Source organism: Bos indicus, chromosome 7 (assembly GCF_029378745.1).
Source record: "Bos indicus isolate NIAB-ARS_2022 breed Sahiwal x Tharparkar chromosome 7, NIAB-ARS_B.indTharparkar_mat_pri_1.0, whole genome shotgun sequence".
In the NCBI taxonomy this organism is placed as follows: Eukaryota; Metazoa; Chordata; class Mammalia; order Artiodactyla; family Bovidae; genus Bos; species Bos indicus.
In genome coordinates this window covers 80,630,613-80,653,493 of record NC_091766.1, presented here as the reverse complement: position 1 = coordinate 80,653,493, position 22,881 = coordinate 80,630,613, and the positions used below count along the sequence as shown (strand labels likewise).

Here is a 22,881-nt window from a genome sequence, read left to right as displayed (position 1 = left end):
TATATATATGGTCAATAGGCATATTAATAACAGCATATATTTAATATTTTAAAATACAAAAATGTGTATGCTGTGCATGTATGTGAATTTACACATACAGAACTGGCATCACATTTTTAATACTTTTCATCCTTTCTTTACTTAGCAATATATCATATCATATTCTTCTGTGATGTTTTATTTAATGTTAGCTTACTCTCAGCAGCTCCCAACTCCAGCCAAGCCACAGTATGATGAGAGCAGGATTCTCCTGGGTTAATGGGGTAGAAGGGCCCAGGCAGAGGGCTGACACAGTGAGAATGGCGGGGTGTGAGAAGAGGACAGGAGAGGAAGGGGCAAATCAAAGAGATGTTTCAAAGAGAAAAAAGACAAACAGGAATTTGATAATAGATAAAGGGGAAAAAAGGAATAAAGAATCAGGATACTGCGAAAATCTTTACCCTGGGAGATCTACGCTAGAAGCATGAAAGAACATAACCCAGACCTATAAAATCACATACACTATGCAGGCAGGGAAGACGAACAACCTCACCGCATCCCAGGACCCTAGATACAGTCCCTGAAGCTTGAAAGGGAAAACATCAGTCCACTTTTCATGTTCTCAGTGATATCACTAAGGGGAAAGTCAGGAAAACAAAAACTCAAGAGCCCTGAAAACCCTTAGCAAGGGTAATTGAAAGTAAGTTGGAAAAGGAAGTGAGTAGACCAAATTTCTATCCCCAGATTCAAGACTCAGAGTCAAGATAATCTCAAAAGATTCAGGGTAAGTGTACTGAAATCTCTTTCTGATCCTGTAATTCAAAACTGCTCTGGGCAACAAGAGATCCTACCAACCTACCACCTTTTAAAAACTGTCACATATTATCTTTTTTGTTCCTCTTTTTTCACTTGTCAGAGTTGTTACTTTAAATGGAAAAAAGTTCCCTGAAGACTACACTGAATATACTGTTTAAATTTTTAAAGAGCAAGACTGAGAGATTTCCCAGTGATGCCCATGGATTGATTCACCATAGGTGGGCTCTACAGCCTGACAGTATAGCGCACACGCCCTACCACCAGACACCCTGGGTTGAATCTGGGTTACAGTCTCATTGTGAGCAACTTATTCTTTAATTCTGTCACTCACCTTATTCATTTGCAAATTGGGGATGATAATAATATTTCACTCTTAGGGCTCTTGTGAAACAAAATGAGCTAATAAACAAAGTGCTTAGGTGACTGGTGGTCGGGAGCTGGCTTCTATGGACTCATGAAAGTCAACTGTGTGCACATCTCCTTTCAATCCAGGCCAGCCGGACCTTGTAATCAGTCCTGGATGGAGTAGTGACACCACAGAAATCGAACACTACTGCTCTCCAGAGAGCTGGGCATTCACCATTTATCAGAACACCACCAACTTAAAACTATTACGATGAACATGTGACTGCTAATAAATCCAGAATGAGATTCTTTGAGACAATGGCATGGATACCTCCCCTCTAAATTTCATAATATAAACATAGAAGGCTATTCTAGATTAAAATATACTAATGAAACATAATAGACAAATGCAACATGTGAAAGGTTTTTTTAAATATGGGAGGAGGGGAAATCACAGTCATGGAGAAAAGACTTGTGGTTACCAAGGAGGAGGGGGCTGAGGGAGGGAAGGACTGGGAGTTTAGGATTAGCAGATGCAAACTATTATATAGCAACAAGGTCCTAGTGTATAGCACAGGGAAATGTATTCAATATCCTATGATAAACCACAATGGAAAAGAATATAAAAAAGGAACGTCTATATGTATGTAACTGGGTTACTGTGGTATATACAGCAGAGTTTGGCATAACTCTGTAAATCAATTGTTAATCAATCAATTTCAATAAAAAATAAAAATAATAAAAATATGGGGAGAAGAGGAATTGAGACAATTTAATATTTAACTTAGTAGCTGCAGTCCATGGGTTGCAAAGAATCAGACACGACTGGGTAACTGAACAACAACAGTTATAGTTTCTCAGGTATAACAGTGGTAGCAAAGTGTCCTTATTTTTAGAAGATGTACGCTTAAGTATTTAGGGGCCAAGTGTTATAATGTCTAAAACGTACTTTAAAGTGTTTCAGAAAAAAAAGTGTGAGGGAGATATAAAACAAATGTAGTAAAATCTTAACACTTTAAATAAACCTAGGTAAAGAGTACAGACCACCTGACCTGTCTCTTCAGAAACCTATATGCAGGTCAGGAAGCAACAGTTAGAACTGGACATGGAACAACAGACTGGTTCCAAATAGGAAAAGGAGTTCATCAAGGCTGTATATTGTCACCCTGCTTATTTAACTTATATGCAGAGTACATCATGAGAAATGCTGGGCTGGAAGAAGCACAAGCTGGAATCAAGACTGCTGGGAGAAATATCAACAAGCTCAGATATGCAGATGACACCACCCTTATGGCAGAAAGTGAAGAGGAACTAAAAACCCTCTTGATGAACGTGAAAGAGGACAGTGAAAAAGTTGACTTAAAGCTCAACATCCAGAAAAAGAAGATCATGGCATCTGGTCCCATCACTTCATGGGAAATAGATGGGGAAACAGTGGAAACAGTGTCAGACTTTATTTTGGGGGGCTCCAAAATCACTGCAGATGGTGACTGCAGCCATGAAATTAAAAGATGCTTACTCCTTGGAAGAAAAGTTATGACCAACCTAGATAGCATATTCAAAAGCAGAGACATTACTTTGCCAACAAAGGTCCATCTAGACAAGGCTATGGTTTTTCCAGTGGTCATATATGGATGCGAGAGTTGGACAATAAAGAAAGCTCAGCACCCAAGAATTGATGCTTTTGAACTGTGGTGTTGCAGAAGACTCTGAGAATCCCTTGGACTGCAAGGAGATCCAACCAGTCCATCCTAAAGGAGATCAGTCCTGGGTGTTCTTTGGAAGGACTGATGCTGAAGCTGAAACTCCAACACTTTGGCCACCTCATGTGAAGAACTGACTCATTGGAAAAGACTCTGATGCTGGGAGGGATTGGGGGCAGGAGGAGAAGGGGACGACAGAGGATGAGATGGCTGGATGGCATCACCAACTTGATGGACGTGAGTTTGAGTGAACTCCAGGAGTTGGTGATGGACAGGAAGGCCTGGCATGCTGTCATTCATGGGGTCGCAAAGAGTCAGACACAGCTGAGAGACTGAACTGAACTGAAAGAGTACAGAAATCATCATTTCAACTTTCCCATAGATTTGAATTTTTTCAAGATACAAAGTAGGGGGAAATAGGTAAAGGATGCAAAAATATAAGAAAAAAAATTAAATGTAGATAGTGGGTTGGCCAAAAAGATCGTTCGAGTTTTCCTGTAACATCGTACAGACTTTGTTTCCTGTAACAACAAACTTTTTGGCCAATGCAATAAAACAACTAACCCAAACTTGTCCAACTCTGAAAATGTTAAGGCTTTATACGAGAAAAGTAAACAAAATCCAAGGTGGAATTTCAAAGTGACACTACTAAACATCCTTAGCAACAAAATGTTAGTACAGTAACAAAAAGTATATTTGGTCTCTTACCAAAGACTAAGATGAGTTTACATTTCAATAGATTAAAAATAAAATCAGAGAACACATGTACTCAACTATTTTATGGCAGGTCACAAGCAGTAATCTCTACTTTTCTTTTTGGTGGAAAGATTTTCCGGTCTATTTCTCATAGCAAAAAGTCAGATTACATTTTTCATTGTAAACTCACTCTAGAAAAGCAAGCCATTCAGCACTGCAGTCAAGGACTAGCTGCTCCCGGAGCTGATTCAGATGTCTGTAATTTTCTACAATAAAAGGAGAGTGAAAGCGGCTCACAGCTTTTGTGCTAGAAGAAGAGAAAAAACATAAAATAGGAAATCAAGGTTACTAAGAAGTCAGTAATGCCATCACTTCAGAAAATTAAAGTAGTTATTTATTATTCTCTGATGAACCTTGAAAGTAAATAGCTGTAAATAGAGAACATTCTTTAATTATGATCCTAAACTTTATTGATTCCAAAGATCTTTATCATAAATAAAGTATTTGAAGTTCAGAGTACTTTGTTAGGAAGCTTTTAAAATTCAAGTTATATCTATATGACAAAAATCAAAGTTTAGAATTTCTGTTAAAGAGGTTTTTTCTGTAAATTATACAAAATGAAAATGTTTGGTTAAAAAAAAAAAAAAGATCAGAAGCAAATATAACAAAGTTAAGTCCTAACAAATCAGAGAGTTAGATATATTGGTGAAGGTCATATCATTTTTTATATTTCATACATTTCTGTATGATTAAAGTATTTCAATTTAAAAAAAAGCATTACAATGAACAGCAATGCATTAATTCAGGAGGCAGTCAAAGAAGGGTTCACGATCCAACTGCAGATTCACAGTGACCCTGGATGGGAAGAAATATCATCTACTCCTCTTCTGAGCTTGCAAACAATCTCTGCTTCCTCATCAAGAAGCTACAGAACACAATGGTGGATGCTATGGGTCCCCAGTCAGAGAATCCGCAGTAAGATTCCAACTCTGTCACTTACTCGTTATCTATGTGACTCTGGGCCAATAAAACTGATTTTGTCTAAATTAAAAACTTTCCTCACCTATCAAATGGCCTCACCTATCAAATGGGGATAACAACAGTATCTACCTCATGAAAAGTGAAAATGTTACTTGTACAGTCATGTCCAATCTTTCCATGGACTGTAGCCCACCAGGCTCTTCTGTCCATAGAATTCTTCAGGCAAGAATACTAGAGTGGGTAGCCAGAGCATCCTCCCGACCCAGGTATTGAACAAGGATCTCCTCCACTGCAGGCAGATTCTTTACCGTTTGAGTCACCAGGGAAGCCCATGGGTACTGTAGGGAGGATCAGATAGTGCTCAGCAGAGTAATTATGTCACTAGTACTCAATGATTTCCTAAAGGAAATCAATCCTGAATATTCATTGGACAGACTGATGCTGAAGCTCCAATACTCTGGACACCTGATGCAAAGAACTGACTCATTAGAAAAGACCCTGATGCTGGGAAAGATTGAAGGCAGGAGGAGAAGGGGATGACAGAGGATGAGATGGTTGGATGGCATCACCAACTTGATGGACATGAGTTTGAGCTACTTCTGGCAGTTGGTGATGGACAGGGAAGCCTGGCGAGCTGCAGTTCATGAGGTCACAAAGAGTCAGACACAACTGAGCAAATGACCTGAACTGAACTCAATGTTAGGAGCCATTCTACTGTGGTAGTGATTACTGCTTATTGATGCTATTACTATGATGGAAACTTTAAGAAGAAAAGGTCAAGGTTGAGTGATAGGTAGGTGATGACAGAGTGTACTCTGATCTCTGTTTGCACACTCACTCCTGTTAACACATGGTCACAATTATCTTTAATTTGGCAAGTTACTGAAAATGAGCCTTTTGCATTCGAAATCTGACTAGTGATATTTTAACTTACTCCTGTCAAGGCTATGGTAGCTAAACAGATAAAAAATACCTTCCCAACCACATTTATTCATTTGATTTATATCACTGAAATGTTGAAAAGATGCTGGTATTGATTTATGCCTTGCTTATTGCTTTTAAAGTATGTTATCTAGATTTCTATGCAAACATATTAATCATAGCTTTTTCTTCTGACAAAACTCATTTAGTGAGACATTTCAGTGGTTGTTCTAGACAGATTAACACGATTTCTAGTAATTTCTCTTCATAAAGTGTATTACCATTCATTAGCTGTAGTATAGGACAAGAATTGGTAAAGGAAAGAATGCCTGCAGAAGAAGAAAACATTCTCTATAATCAACAATATCTGAAACTCAATTACAGCTTCTGGTAAAAAAAATAAAGGATGGTATTAGAGCTAAAGAAACCCATGATTATGCTTTCAGGATCCTTTGATAGTGGCCATGGATAACAGGGTTTTTTATTAAAATAACAAATTAATAATCATTCACACATCATGTCAAAATCATGTCAAAATTTCCTTCCACTCTTAACATAGCATTCCTCACACCATCACCAGCTACTAGTCCCTATTCTACTATCTTAGGAAAATGTAACATTTTCATCTCAAGTTGATACAAACATTCTAACAGTAGTAATAAATATTTCTGAAACAGTACCACTCACAAGAGGAAATAAATTTCCCTAAAACCACTTCTTTAATGAGTCACCTCTTGAGGATTAATGCCTAACCAAGAAGACAAGGCAGGGTCTCATTGTGGTTCTCTAATTTTGTTTCTGATTAATTATTTTCATGAATCCAAGACACAATGTTAAAAAAGAACATGTAAAGAACTAGTGTAACTACTGCCATGGAAAGCAGTAAGAACAAAGAAAGGCAGAGCTCAGTGAGGCAGAAAATGAAGTGTCAGCTTCTTAAAAGAATGTCAGGTACAGCATTCATCAAGAAGTTCAAGCGACCAAATTAATCTTATAATTGAAGGTTCTGCAACTTTCTCTTTTCCTGTGTTTAAAGTGTACTCTGAAGTATAAGGATAAAATAATAATTCACAAAACAAGGAAACAAATATATACAAATAAGATACCTTTTGGACAAAATGTTTAAAAATCAATGATTAAAAGAGTTTAAGATAATTATTTCTCTAATTTAAAGTTCCACAAGGAAACTGAAGGGCAAGAATTGTTTTTAATATCAAGGATGTGCTTTTAACAGTCCAGAAGCATGAAGGTAATTTATTTATTATAATCTACATGAATAATAAAAAAACATGTATTTTTAAACTTACCTTCCAATCTTAACCCAATCAGTTGGTATACAAGATACAGCAGAATTCTTTACTTCAATCATAAACTAAAATAAATACAAATAAAGGTTAGATATTTAAAAAATTAGCCATTATATTTTTAAATCTTCCACAAAACTGTGCTGGGATAGTCTAGCAAATATCATTCTAAACATTCAAAATAAATCTAGCACTGTTATTGGGAGAGTTCATATATGTCTGTACAACCAAATATTAATAATTAGGGTTTCAACACTTAGGAAAAAGTACCATTTGTACTAAGCAAAAAGGTTGTAATAAAAAATATAACCTGGTGATTTAATACCTGTAACGCTGTTACGTTCACACTACAAATGGTGATTTTTCCTTAATGACCTTTTTAATTCATTTCATTTATTAGCAGCATTTATCTTAAGAATTCTATGACTCAGTAATAAGACTGAACCTCTAAATACATAAAATTTTAGAATATTTTATTATTAGACATTATATCAGTTTGAGACATGGCTAATCCCTTATTCTGAACAGAAGAGGATTTATTATAATAGCTTTTATCCAAGAAACCTAAGTCCTTTAAAAGTATCATCACAGAAAGCACTTAACCCCTCAGTAATTAAGGAAGGAAGAGATTTCTTCACATGAGTATTTTCTTTAAGTTTTCACTTATATGAACTATTACAGATCCAACTGTACTCTACAAGCTTTTCTGAAATCAACCAGGAAGTAAATGAAATCACTATTTTTATCACACCTTCCATTTTTCACACAAATTATATATCATCTCCTTTTCCTGCTCACATTTCTGTATTATTACAGTGAAATTTAATGTTTCATTTAAATAAAAATACACCTATTTTGTATGGGATGGGACCCAGAAATTCTAGAGTTGCCATTAATTTTGAGATGACTACAGGAACTTTGTCACATATGTTTTACAACATTTAGGTATTTATAACATGCATATTATTAATAGTATCAGTCTGGCTTTTGAGTTTACTTTTCTGTTAATAGAAACACTTCAGCTTTTATATTCATTATAATTGGAATCAATGGTTAACCTAAAATCTATTTTCTCCTCACTTTAAAAAAAATTCCACTATCCTGAATCAGCATCATTACTGCTTTTCTTGCCTTCCTGCCTCAGCCAACCTTAAAGAACTTGTCTACATTCACTTTCTCTACCTCACATTCAACCTGCCCAGGAGACCACTGCCTTGAGGGCAAGCATTATGTCTGATTCTGGACTTCTAGCAGCCAGTACATGTTCAGTATAGTTCCTTAAATGAAGGAACCAAGTATAGTATGGTTTTTTTCACTTGTTTTCCTCCGAAACAGCTCTCACAGAGATCATTAAATATATAATTAATTGTAAATTCAAAAAAAAAAAAAAGAATTTTTATCCTTAGCAACGATTTTGCAACTAATGAAGTCCTCCTGTATAGAGGATATTAATACAATTTCAAATCTGACATATCCAGTTAAAGAAAAGAATTTTAAAAAGTCTCTCCTTTGGCTAAGAAAAGTAACTGGGGGGGGGGGGGCAAAATAAATATCACTAATGAGAAAGATAAAATCTCTCGAAGACTATGCTAAAAAATACTCTGCTTAAATATTTTGAAATCTTCTATGAGAAAACATATTGGTGTTTTTATACAATAATTGTGGGAGGAGATAAGCCAAAGGCAAACAGCAAAATTCGGGACCACAGTAGACCACTAACATTTGGGAATAATACATATAACACAGAGCTCCACAGAAATTACTGCCTAAATTATAGTGGAAATTTTGAAAAGAAGCTAAAACTGCCTCAGTGAGGTCTCTGGGCAGCCAGCTGGAATAGTGTGCTTGAGTTATGCACCATAACTATGCAGCATGATGGCTCTGAATTCAGACCCATGCCCTATACACATTACTAACTGCCACCGGTCACACTCCTTTGGAGCACCCTGGGAACAGTTTAGACCAGGGGTCCTCAACCTTCAGGGTCTAATGCCTGATGCTCTGAGGTACAGCTGATGTATTAGTAACAGAAATAAAGTGCACAGTAATTGTAATGCACCTGAATCATCCTGAAACCCTCACCCACCGCCCACTAACCTGGTTCAGGGAAAAACTGTCTCAACAAAACGGGTCCCTGGTGCCAAAAAGGTTGGGAACTGCTGATTTAGACCATAACTGTTCAATCTTAAAGTATCCAGGGTCTACTCTAAGGACCACAGCTCCTCAAGCAAGCCCTTTACAGAGTCAATACTGGATGGAAAACGGTGAGAATCAGGAAAGCCACGTGGACCCCCTGTTTGTTAAACTCCCGGGGTCACTTTCTCAGGTGCTGGTGCTGTGTCCTCTTGTGTTTCTCTTCAGCATTGTCACCAATGAGCAGTTTTTCTCAGTTCTACAGTAGTTATGGGATAGGAAATTTTCTATTTCTTTTCAATGAACATTCTAAGGATGAGCAGACAAGCCTTTTGTTTAGAGACTTTACTGCTAAAGGAAACTAACAAAAACTGGAAATTAACATGTATGTCAGAAATTTTAGAGAGTTCTCATAGAAACTTTCCTTGCTCTATGGTTTGTGACTTTGTTTCTTAGGTGTTGATGTGAAAAATCTGTCCAGATTCATTCTAACAATCTCTCATATTCTTCTGCTGGGATCCAGTTCTGTCTTGGTTAAATGTCAGATACTGTTACTCAAACTACAGCCCATGGAATCAATGGGCTGGAATCATTGTTAAGTTTGCTGAAATTCACTCATTTCAGAAACTGCTCTCTGTTCTCTCCAAGGCCACACTTCACCCATTCCTATTCTCCCCTCCTTCTCATTGTTTCTTAAGAATTCACAAATATTTTTTTATTTAGATGTAAGATATAACAGATTGCATTTCAAGTCTCAATCATGCTAAGCAGATATCTGGATATGCTGCATCCTGTGAATTAGTAACTTTTTTTCTAAAGATGTTCCAATAATATTTATTCCCTTTTCCTTTAAGAAAACTACTAGTCAAAACTGTCCCAAATCTAAGTATCACTCCATGCCTATTCCATATTTGATTCAATGTTGAGATATAATTCTCCCCACACATAAAAGATGAGAGACCCTATAACAGAAACAATGAACTATGTAAAGCTATGTAAGTTTCTACTTTCATTATTTTCTTCCCAGGATTTTTTTTCTTTCACTATTTTCTAAAACAATACTGTCAGATGAAGGTGTGACAGTCACTCAGTTGTGTCAGACTCTTTGCCACCCCATGGACTGTAACCTGCCAGGCTCCTCTGTCCATGGGATTCTCCAGGCAAGAATACTGGGGTGGGTTGCCATTCCCTTCTTCAGGAATACTATCAGAGTCAGACACAATAATTCACCATAGGCAATAAGGCTTAGTATTCTCCTCAGTACATAAAAACCGGGAACAAAGTGAAAAAAATGAATAGAGCAAAAAGTAACACTGGTTTGACAGTTTATTTTTACTAGCAAACGCACGTACCACACAGGGCTATTATAACAGGTATTTTAACATATATTACAAAAGTTATATGTATGGAAATAAGCTTTCAGCTAGAAGAGAAGGGTATAAAATAAGCAGCACATATATATAATACAAGAGTTTTCCCTCCCAGCTCCTTCACTTCTCAGAGGTAATCATATTTGATGAAGTCTGTTCTACTCCTTTAAATATCTCTAAATTTTGTTGATACCTTTAGTACAAATATTTAAACAGAATTTGATTATAACAATGCTGGCTACTTAGAATTTATTTGATGTTTGAATGAACAGCATCACTAATTCCCAAAAAAATGTTATAAAAGTGATTCTATAATGAAAGACTATGGAGAAGGAAATGGTAACCCACTGCAGTTTTCTTACCTGGAAAGTTCCATGGATAGAGAAGCCTGACAGGCTACAGTCCATGGGGTTGCAAAGAGTCAGACACAGCTGAGCACACATTCAATTCGAATGAAGTACTATCAAGATTTTAGAGGTTTAAAAAAAAAAAAACAAGAATCTATCCTTTTGTTAAAAACTAAAAAATTTCCTGTCTCAACCTCATCACCTTAATTTAGTAAAAGTTAACAATAATTAGATAATTTACCTTCCTTGATAATCCTTTGTAATCCAATTACTTGATCTCCATGCTGTGCTTTTTCTTTAATGTCAGTGCTATACTGTCAATGCTAATCTACTATCCCTTACGAATTTTTGATAAGTTTTCCCCATTTTAACTTTAAAACTCCAACTGAATCTAGGGCTGTCTTTCAAAACCTTACGTTTTATTTCAATCTGAATAGTACAAGCTCTCAAATGTCTGGATTTTATCAAATAAAATCTATGATGTTGATAAACCCTTGTGTTAACACTGTTTGTGAGCTGAGTGAAATGACAGCATGGTATAAAGATCAGAAACAGGGAGACCTGGGCTGGAAATAAGGTTCTAACTTGGGCAACTTATCTCACTATATTATGCCAAGTCTGAGTTTTCTTTCCTGAAAAACTGGAAAAAACCCTTTTGTGTTGTTACAAGGATTCATTAAAGCACTTAAAACCATTCCGAACTTTAACAAGTGCACAACAAATGGTAACTATATTACTATTATTAAGTGAATAATACTGTGAAGTGCTTTATGATTAGAAAGTACTTTCATGCTTTTTAACTCATTTGGTCTTTGTAGTAGTCTCACTTCAGAGGTGACTCTTCCATGGTCACAGAGCATGTAAGTGGTAGAACTGGAAGATTTCGCCACTATAATACCAGGTAACCACTTTTCTACTACACATTTTCATTAATATATATAAGCAACTTTGATCATCTCACTTCCAACAAATAGACCAAAACAGTGGTGCTGAGGTCACTTGTCACTTTGCAAGATCATAATTATATACTCCGATGCTGTAAAGAGCAATATTGCATAGGAACCTGGAATGTCAGGTCCATGAATCAAGGCAAATTGGAAGTGGTCAAACAGGAGATGGCAAGAGTGAATGTCAGCATTCTAGGAATCAGCAAACTAAGGTGGACTGGAATGGGTGAATTTAACTCAGATGACCATTATATCTACTACTGTGGGCAGGAATCCCTTTGAAGAAATGGAGTAGTCATCATAGTCAACAAAAGAGTCCGAAATGCAGTACTTGGATGCAATCTCAAAAATGACAGAATGATCTGTTAGTTTCCACGCCAAATTATTCAATATCAAATAATCCAAGTCTATGCCCTGACCAGTAATGCTGAAGAAGCTGAAGTCGAATGGTTCTATGAAGACCTACAAGACCTTTTAGAACTAACACTCAAAAAAGATGTCCTTTTCATTATAAGGGACAGGAATGCAAAAGTAGGAAGTCAAGAAACACCTGGAGTAACAGGTAAATTTAGCCTTGGAGTACAGAATGAAGTACCGAAATCAGATTGATTATATTCTTTGCAGCCAAAGATGGAGAAGCTCTATCCAGTCAGCAAACACAAGACTGGGAGCTGACTGTGGCTCAGATCATGAACTCCTTATTGCAAAATTCAGACTAAAATTGAAGAAAGTAGGGAAAACCACTAGACCATTCAAGTATGACCTAAATCAAATCCCTTACAATGGTAGTAACAAACAGATTCAAGGGATTAGATCTGATAGAGTGCCTGATGAACTATGGACAGAGGTTCATGACATTGTACAGGATACAGGGATCAAGACCATTCCCAAGAAAAAGAAATGCAAAAAAGCAAAATGGCTACCTGAGGAGGTCTTACAAATAGCTGTGAAAAGAAAGGAAGTGAAAAGCAAAGGAGAAAAGGAAAGATATACCCATTTGAATGCAGAGTTCCAAAGAATAGCAAGAAGAGATAAGAAAGCCTTCCTCAGCAATCAATGCAAAGAAATAGAGGAAAACAACAGAATGGGAAAAACCAGGTATCTCTTCAAGAAAATTAGAGATACCAAGGGAACATTTCATGCAAAGATGGGCTCAATAAAGGACAGAAATGGTAGGGACCTAACAGAAGCAGAAGATATTAAGAAGAGATGGCAAGAATACACAGAAGAACTGTACAAAAAAGATCTTCATGACAGATAATCACAATGGTGTGATCACTCACCTAGAGCCAGACATCCTGGAATGCGAAGTCAAGTGGGCTAAGGAAGCATCACTATGAACAAAGCTAGTGGAGGTGATGGAATTCCAGTTGAGCTATTTCAAATCCTAAAAGATGATGCTGTGTAGGTGCTGCACTCAATATGCCAGCAAATTTGGAAAACTCAGCAGTGGCCACAGGACTGGAAAAGGTCAGTTTTCATTCCAATCCCAAAGAAAGGCAATGCCAAAGAATGTTCAAACTACCACACAATTGCACTCATCTCACACGCTAGTAAAGTAATGCTCAAAATTCTCCAAGCCAGGCTTCAGCAATATGTGAACCATGAATTTCTAGATATTCAAGTTGGTTTTAGAAAAGGCAGAGGAACCAGAGATCAAATTTTCAACATCCGCTGGATAATGGAAAAAGCAAGAGAGTTCCAGAAAAACATCTATTTCTGCTTTATTGACTACGCCAAAGCCTTTGACTGTGTGGATCATAATAAACTGTAGACTCTGAAAGAGATGGGAATACCAAACCACCTGACCCGTCTCTTGAGAAACCTGTATGCAGGTTAGGAAGCAACAGTTAGAACTGGACATGGAACAACAGACTGGTTCCAAATAGGAAAAGGAGTACATCAAAGCTGTATATTGTCACCCTGCTTATTTAACTTATATGCAGAGTACATCATGAGAAATGCTGGGCTGGAAGAAGCACAAGCTGGAATTAAGATAACCTCACTGCCCTTTTGGCAGAAAGTGAAGAACTAAAGAGCCTCTTGATGAAAGTGAAAGTGGAGAGTGAAAAAGTTGGCTTAAAGCTCAACATTCAGAAAACAAAGATCATGGCATCTGGTCCCATCACTTCATGGCAAATAGATGGGGAAACAGTGGAAACTGTGGTAGACTTTATTTTTTCAGGCTCCAAAATCACTGCAGATGGTGATTGCAGCCATGAAATTAAAAGACATTTACTCCTTGGAAGGAAAGTTATGACCAACCTAGACAGCACATTAAAAAGCAGAGACATTACTTTGTCAACAAAGGTCATCTAGTCAAGGTTATGGTTTTTCCAGTGGTCATGTATGGATGTTACAGTTGGACTATAAAGAAAGCTGAGCACTGAAGAATTGATGCTTTTTAACTATGGTGTTGGAGAAGGCTCTTGAGAGTCCCTTGGACTGCAAGGAGATCCAACCAGTCCATTCTAAAGGAGATCAGTCCTGGGTGTTCATTGGAAGGACTGATGTTGAAGCTGAAACTCCAATACTTTGGCCACCTCATGCGAAGAGCTGACTCATTGGAAAAGACCCTGATGCTGGGAAAGACTGAGGGCAGGAGGAGAAGGGGATGATAGAGGATGAGACGGTTGGATGGCATCACCAACTCAACAGACATGAGTTTGGGTAAACTCTGGGAGTTGGTTATGGACAGGGAGGCCTGGAGTGCTGCAGTTCGTGGGGTCACAGAGTTGGACACAACTGAGTGACTGAACTTAACTGAACTGAATTATATAGTGAAACCAAGAGATAAAATTAAGGATTTGGTATTTGCCGGTTCAGGGGAAGAGTGAGAATAAATATACACATTATGGAATCATTTTTTTGTTATATAGAGTTCTACTCAGAATCCATTATGAAATGTGTATAATATCTTAACTTCATTTAGAAGACAGGCTGACTTAATCAATAGTATATTAATAAACATTTTAATAAAAGATTATAATTTATTATAGAGTGTCTTCTTTCAAATAATTATACAAATTAACACTCTTTTGGCTAAATAAAGCAATGCAAATATGTTTAAAACTGATCTGAAATTAAGTTTTTCCCCATTGGAAAAATATCTATTTTTTAAAATTCTGAATAAAATGTTATCCTATAGAAATTACTCACAAATTTCCCAATTTGCTATTTAAACAAGAAGAATTTTTCAAATTGCTTCAGTTGGAACCTTTATATTTTATTAAACATAAGATGTAGAGGTAGCAATACCTCAAGACTGAGAAAAGAACCAATGGATATAGCCACAATTTGAAAAGTGTACTTCTTCCTGTTTCTCATTCAGGTACTAATATCAAACTTTAACACATACTAAAAAACACTTCCTACACAGCACCATAATCTTATGGAAGATTCACAAAATGTAGGTGTTTGCTATAGTTTTGTTTTTCTGGTTTTGTTTTTTTTTTAGCAGCTATACTCCTTCAAATAGAAGCCTTGTCATTTAATTACTGTATGATCCAATTAGTGTAGATGGTTCACTTTGTACCATTTATCATCTGCAGACTGGGAGTCAAAGACTAACTTCTCTCTTCTAGAGTAAATGAATTATTTAAAGTTATTATTTACCATAGTCAAGGTTTCCTATAATATAATTTCAATAGCTAATACTAAAATATATGTAACATTAAGATCCATGATTTTACCAAGAAACTAAATAAGCAAACAAAATACTGCCATTAAAAGAAAGTTTTTATCAAAATAAGGTATTACAATATATTTCCAAAGAATAAAACAGAAAATCTGAAAAAAAAAAAAAAAAAAACTTTCAGCCTATTATCAGATATTTATTTATACTTTAGAAAAGCTTTTCCAATTGAGGAAAATTAATGTAAAAGAAAAGTATTTCAATATTACCTCCTGTCCTGATACAGTCACATATTGTGCAGAAGGATTTTTTAGTATTTTTCGTATTTCTTGTAAATGTGTTTGGATCTTCTTGGTAACGTCTTGAATTTCATCCTTCCTCTTTTTTATTAAAGGGAAGTCAGAAAGGTCTTTGAATAATTCAGTTTTATCCCCAATCCTAAAAAAAATGAAAAAATGCAAATATATACTTTTAAGCATATTACTTATACTAATTATCAATTATTTTTCAGAACATAATAAAAGGGACTTCCCTGGTGTCTTCTGGCTAAGACTCCACGCTCCCAATGCAGGGCGTCCGGTGGTCGATCCCCGATCAGGGAACTAGACCCCAGAAGCTTCAACTAAAAGAGCCTGCATATGGCATAACTAAGACCTGACATGGCCAAATAAATAAATATAAAAAAAAAAAACATAATGAAAGACCAAAGGGTGGGAAGTCAGGAGAACAAGATTCTAATCCCAGCTCTTCCATAAATATTTATGGGTAAGTTTCTTAATTTCTTGGAAGACATACGAAATTACCCTAACATCACTTTCATTTTGGAAGTTCATGATAGTCATGATGAAACCAAAAGATAGAATTCAACATTTGTTGTATATTCAGAAAATAAACACAAATGAAAATACTGTCAAATCTGTTTTCTTATACATAAAGTTCTTTGTGGGATAAAATGTAAAATGACGACCCCTTAAAGGATAAGTTTACTTCTACAGTTTCTACATATAAAACAGACCATCTCTGGCTATCTAGCAGATAAGCACAAGATGCCATCTGCCATCTACTTTTGGATTAATAAACTGCTACTACTTGCTCAGCCTGGACTTCATCATCTGATACCTGAAGAAATACCATATTTGTTCTGTCTGACAGAACTGACTAAACACTAAGGGTTATTTCCAGCTGTAATACAGAGCCTTTAGTATTCAATCACATTTCTAGTTTTATATGCAACTTCTACTATTAACTCTAAGGGAAGCTTAAGTATCCACATATTAAATGGTAAATACATTACTTTCACTACTAGAAAGGAAATGCTACTTACTTGGCAGCTTGTTCATTGAGTATCTTTAAGTAATGCTCCACTGGACTGAGGAGTCCAGGAATTTCTAAAATAAATGTCTGGAGCAACTCTGACTCAACATGGGAATTCACAGCAGGTATTAGTGCTTGAAATTCTGACTTCAAGTGATACAGGGTTTTGACAATCAGGAAGAACTCTTGCGTGGAACACTGAAAAGAGAAATATCTTTTACCTACATAGCATAAGATACATGAAAATGAAATTCAGTTTGTGGTCTTTTTAAAGTTAGAATAAAAGAACATTTTAATTTATTGCATAAATGCTGCTGCTAAGTTGCTTCAGTCGTGTCCGACTCTGTGTGACCCCACAGACGGCAGCCCACCAGGCTCCCCCATTCCTGGGATTCTCCAGGCAAGAACACTGGAGTGGGTTGCCATTTCCTTCTCCAATGCGTGAAAGTGAAGAGTGAAAGTGAAGTCGCTCAGTCGTGTCTGACTCTTCGCGACCCCATGGACTGCAGCCTACCAGGCTCCTCTGTCCATGGGATTTTCCAGGCAAGAGTACTGGAGTGGGTTGCCATTGCCTTCCCTTTGCATAAATGAGTTAATTGAAATAATAGCCAGGACATGGAAGCAACCTAGATGTCCATCAGCAGATGAATGGATAAGAAAGCTGTGGTACATATACACAATGGAGTATTACTCAGCCATTAAAAAGAATTCATTTGAATCAGTTCTAATGAGGTGGATGAAACTGGAGCCTATTATACAGAGTGAAGTAAGCCAGAAGGAAAAGCACCAATACAGTATACTAACGCATATATATGGAATTTAGAAAGATGATAACAATAACCCTGTGTACGAGACAGCAAAAGAGACACTGATGTATGGAACAGTCTTATGGACTCTGTGGGAGAGGGAGAGGGTGGGAAGATTTGGGAGAATGGCATTGAAACATGTAAAATATCATGTATGAAACGAGATGCCAGTCCAGGTTCAATGCACGATACTGGATGCTTGGGGCTAGTGCACTGGGACGACCCAGAGGGAGGGTATGGGGAGGGAGGAGGGAGGAGGGTTCAGGATGGGGAGCACATGTATACCTGTGATGGATTCATTTTGATATTTGGCAAAACTAATACAATTATGTAAAGTTTAAAAATAAAATTAAATTAAAAAAATAAAAATAAAATAAAATAAAATTGAAAAAAAAAAAAAGAAATAAAGCATTGTTGATATGTCCTAAATGTTAAATCAATAGTTTAAGTACTTTATAAGGTAAAGCTATAAAGAAAATTTGAGGCAAGGATAGGAAAACCAATACTTGTTCAGTATTTTTTCATTTTAAAATATGCTGATCACATAACAAAAATACAGTAAACAATGTCACAAATAAAAAGGATAATTCTGGGAAAAATCTGCAAAATATTTAAGAGATAAAGGTCAAAATTCTTTCAAGTATAATGAGATTTTACAAATTGGAAAAGATGAATAATTCAAAGAATAGTGGCTAAATGATCTGAATAAACTCATAGGAAAAAAAAAAGTCCAATAAACACATAATTAACCTCACATATAATTAGGACAAGCAGATTAAAATGACAAGATAGCATTTTTCATTTGTCAGAATGTCAAAGATTTAAAACTACGATAAGAGCCAAGTCACACTGAATATGAAAAATGATACTTTTATATACTATTAGTAGAGGCATTACCTTCTTGAAAAGCAATTTGGCATATATTTATAATACAAAGTGTAATACTCTTTGACTATACGATTCCATTTTAGAGAATTTTAAAATATTTTTCACAAGTAGTAAAAAAAAATGTTTGTATCTGAATATTTACAGTAGTAGTTTTGGTAATAATATTAAAAAGATGAATAAAAAACAAATACCCAGAAATTGAGATATTAGGAAAAATTCATTCAGTGTACAACTATAAGACAGTTAAAAAACTAACACATATGTAAATACTAATGTACAGATTAATACAGAACTTCATAATTTCAACATATAAGTGTATATAGTATATTTTTACACTATATACCATATATCTGTTTTACACAGTAAAATTTCATTTGTGATTCTTTAAATTATGTTATTCTACAGAAGTTCAAGTATAATTTAACTTTCTCTAGTTATCTCTGGATAGTGGATATGCCAAAGGGTGGTAAAGGGAGACTTTTTACTCTTTATTTTATACTTCTGCTCATTGGAAAAGATCCTGATGCTCAGAGGGATTGGGGGCAGGAGGAGAAGGGGACGACAGAGGATGAGATGGCTGGATGGCATCACCAACTCGAAGGACATGAAGTTTGGGTGAACTCCGGGAGTTGGTGATGGACAGGGAGGCCTGGCGTGCTGCGATTCATGGGGTCACAAAGAGTCAGACACCACTGAGGGACTGAACTGACTGAACTGATACTGTTGTAATTTTGTAACATGAATGTGAATAATTTATACTTCTGGAGTTTTGGATTAAAAAAGTGGGCTAAACAAGTGCATCTAATTTCACTCTGTCTTGAAGCTATAGTCCAAGATTGTTTTAAAAGACATGAAACTTCAAGAATAATTAGGAGAAAAAACAAAAGCAATAATCTCTTAGAAGCTACAAAGTAAACAGACTAACGGTAATCTGACATAGAAGACTCTAGGTACCTGAATCTTAAGCTTGCCATGAGGAAAACTAGGACTCAACTTTAGCTACACCCAGAATCCTAAGACTCAGGAATTGGGGGCACAAGTTATCTTTGAAAGTGGAAGCTGGGGATTTGGGAGTGGAGAAAACAACTGGCTGAAAGTGACATACACAGCAATTAAATCCCTCAACCCCCTATTCCTCTTCATGTCACTAAAGGGCCACCGTTCTCCTACCCTACAAAGACTGTAGTGGACACCTGAACAACTGAATCACCTTTCTGTACAGCAGAAATTAACACAACATTGTAAATCAACTATACTTCAATAAAAAATAATATTTTTAAATAATAATTCAGAAAAATTTCCTAGAACTTGGTTGCCAGATTGAAAAGCTCCAATACAAATGAATTAAAACACAACCGAATCACAGCTGATCATCATGAAATTTTAAAACACTGCAGACAAAAGACACAATCTTCCATTTCTAGAAGGAGAGAAAAAACCACCACCACAACAAAAAAATGTCACACAAAGAATCGGGAACCGGTATGACTTCAGCCTGTTTAAAAATAATAGTAGAAGCTGTTGAAAAAGACAGCACAAAATTCTAAAGGAAAATAATTTACTACCTAGAATTTTACACTCAACCAAACTACCAATCAAATGTGAGAGCAAAACAAAGACATTTCCAGACATCAATGTTTCAAAACTTACTCCTAATACCCTTTCTCAGGATGCCTCCAGAGAATGTACCCCACCAAAATGGAGGAATAAACCAAGAGGAAGTCATGAAGTACAGAAAACAGAAGATTCAATTCAAGGAAATAAAGGGAATCTAAAAAGATAGCTATTCAACAGGTATAGCAGGCAACAAGTCCAGGCTGGATCAGGTAGGAAGGCTCAAGAACATGAAATGAACAGAATATTTGATGAAAATGAATACCTTGAGATGAGGGGACAATGTAAGTTTAAGTTAATGGTAAGTACACACCATAAATAGTATATATGTGTGTATATATATATAATGCCTGAATGTTAAGACATATTTAGAAAGATAATTACTAATAAGAAATAAAGAAAACTGTACAAAAAAAAAAAATAGAAACTAGGTTCAACTGAACAAATGGTGAGTTCAGAATGTATCATAAAGCACCTCATCTCCAGAAAGGCCATGGCTCACTGGGAAAGATACATACAGGAAACTGCACTGTTTGTATAAATATGGAGCCTGGAAATAATTTATAGCCTAGAATTGAACTCAAGTCACTTAATGGTATATTCTAATAAAAGTAAAGGGCCAAAAATAAACATTTTCAATAGAATTTCTGAATAATAATCTCATAATTATTGCAATTTGATAAGCAAAAAAGAAAAAAAAAAGGAATTGGTTGTTCATGCTTAGATATGATATCAAATTTAAGTGAGCAAGAGAAATAAGGTGAAAGCCAGAAGTGCTGGCAACCAAGTCCTAAGTGCCCAGGGCAGGCTGCTCTCAAATTTCTTAAGCAAAATGACTCAATGGAGTCACAAGAAAGCTGAGAATAAGGGTAAAACAGTTGCTCTTGAAGTCACTCATGTTCAACCCCATTTCTGGCAGCAAGCTTCTCTGTGGAAGTGCTTGAGAATACATGTGCAAGTGCAGAGGCAGATCATCACAGGACTGGAAGAACCCCAACCTAAGCTCCACACTGAAAATATGGAGTTGGGCTTCTAGCAGTCTAGCTAAGAAATTAACTATAAAACCTACAAAGTCTGGAAACCCTCTCCTTTCAACATTTACTAAGTGCTACATCCTTAGCAGCTATGTATCATTTTCTTACAAAAGTTATTTAGTTATTGAACAGTTAATGTGAACTCCTATCACTAGCACTATTTTCTAAGATTTAAATTTGAAGTCTTACTATCAAAAGAAATGTTTATTTCAGAGTCGGCCCACTTGGTATCCTCTATTATTATCATCATAAAAATACCTATTTGTGCCTATTCCACGGCACTTTCCACACAGCCAGATGGCCTAAGCCTACCACTTCCACAATATTCAAGCAGTGTTCCTTAACATTTTCTGAATTTCACAAAATTGGCACAATCTGTACCCAGGATATCACTCACCATTTGGTGCATATAGCAGAAGCTTATTTAGAGTAATCTAATGATAAAGAATAGACATGTGTTTTATGGTATGTTCCAAGAGCCAGCTAACTAATCTATAAAAATGTGGTTTAAAGCATTCAGACTTCCTAAAGTTGGTCTATACCAAATCATTTCTAATCTTCCCTTTTCAAATCAATCCTTAGGCATATTCTTGTACAAACACTAAAACAGCAATAAAGGAACAACTTCTGAGTGAGTCACAAGTTTCATCAGTATAAGCTGAAAGTCTAAAAAGTCATTCCTGTTCTGCATATTGGTTACTTTTAAAAGAAATTAGATTGTATTCTGTATGATCTCACTTGGATGTGGAATCTAAAAAGCCAAACAAAAAACCTGAATTAATAGATACAGAGCACATATTAGGGGTTGTGGAACATGGTTATGTAGGCAAAATGGGTGAAGACGGTCAAAAGGTACAAACTTGCAGTTGTGAACTGAATAAGTCCTGGGGATGTAACGGCATGGCAACCACAGTTACTAATACTGAATTGTGTATATTTGAAAGTTGCTGAAGAGGGGATCTTAGGAGCTCTCTCTCATCAAGAGACAAAAAAGCTTTGCAACTTTACATAGTAAAGGATGCTAACTAGAGACTTATTGTGGTGATCATATATATTGAATCCTTATGTTATATACCTGAAACTAAAATAAAGTTGGATATCAATTATACCTCAGTTAAAAAAATTAGATTCTGACATTTACCAGAGTTTTAAACTTTTATAAGTACACAAACTTTATGCAAATATGCAAATAATAAAGTACAGTTTAAAGAGAAGCAGGAAGGCGTAATAGAAATCACCACAGTAATAAATGATGATGCCATCTTAATGCCACAGATACTATGATTCAGCTCTTTTGATTAGCCATTGATAATTTTTCAGCTTTGTTCCTATCTTCTTTTGAGAAAAACAAAAATCTCTAACATCTGTCAGTGAATCCTTTTTAGTAGTGAAGGCAATGTGTTTAGAGATCTGCTGCTTAATGAAGGGTAACAAGCATGGATTATCAGCCACTGGGTCAAGGTCAAAAACAAAATAACAGATGGTGTGTCATCCATTCTGTAACCTCAAAAATGGCAACCATAATACTTCCTACTACCGGAACAACCTCAACTCTTGCCAACAAAACAGAAACTCAGCAACTTCCCTGGCCAGTCCAGCGGTTAAGATTTCACCTTCCAAGGTGGGGGGTATGGGCTGGATCTCTGGTTGGGGAGCTAAGATTTCACATGCCTCATGGCCACAAAACCAAAAGATAAAATAAAAACAGTATTGTAACAAATTTAGTAAAGACTTTAAACATAGTACACATCAAAAAAAATAATCTTGGGCTTCCCTGATGGCTCAGTCGTGAGGGGTTCTCCTGTCAATGCAAGAGACACAGGTTCAATCCCTAATCCAAAAAGATCCCACATGCTGCAGAGTAGCTAAGCCCATGCACCACAATTATCGAACCTGTGCTCTAGAGCCCAGGAGCCACAACTACGGAAGCCCACGCACCCTGCTCTGCAACGAGAAGCCACTACAATGAGAAGCCCGAGCACGGAAGCTAGACAGTAGCCCCTACTTGCGGCAACTAGAAAAAAGCCTATGCTGCAGCGAACACCCAGC

At 36.2% G+C, this 22,881-nt stretch overlaps 1 protein-coding gene across 3 annotated transcripts in view; it reads right to left on the bottom strand.

Annotated features, from left to right (window-relative positions):
- The window catches only part of MSH3 (mutS homolog 3), a 182,650-nt gene that overhangs the window by 74,583 nt on the left and 85,186 nt on the right, over positions 1–22,881 (bottom strand). For all 3 annotated transcript variants that reach the window (XM_070793979.1, XM_070793980.1, XM_070793981.1), the window contains exons 14-17: positions 16,501–16,688; positions 15,446–15,614; positions 6,749–6,813; positions 3,730–3,846 (exon numbers count right to left, since the gene is read on the bottom strand). In XM_070793979.1, coding sequence (XP_070650080.1) covers positions 3,730–3,846; positions 6,749–6,813; positions 15,446–15,614; positions 16,501–16,688 — 539 coding nt within the window. The remainder of the gene's footprint in view (positions 1–3,729; positions 3,847–6,748; positions 6,814–15,445; positions 15,615–16,500; positions 16,689–22,881) is intronic.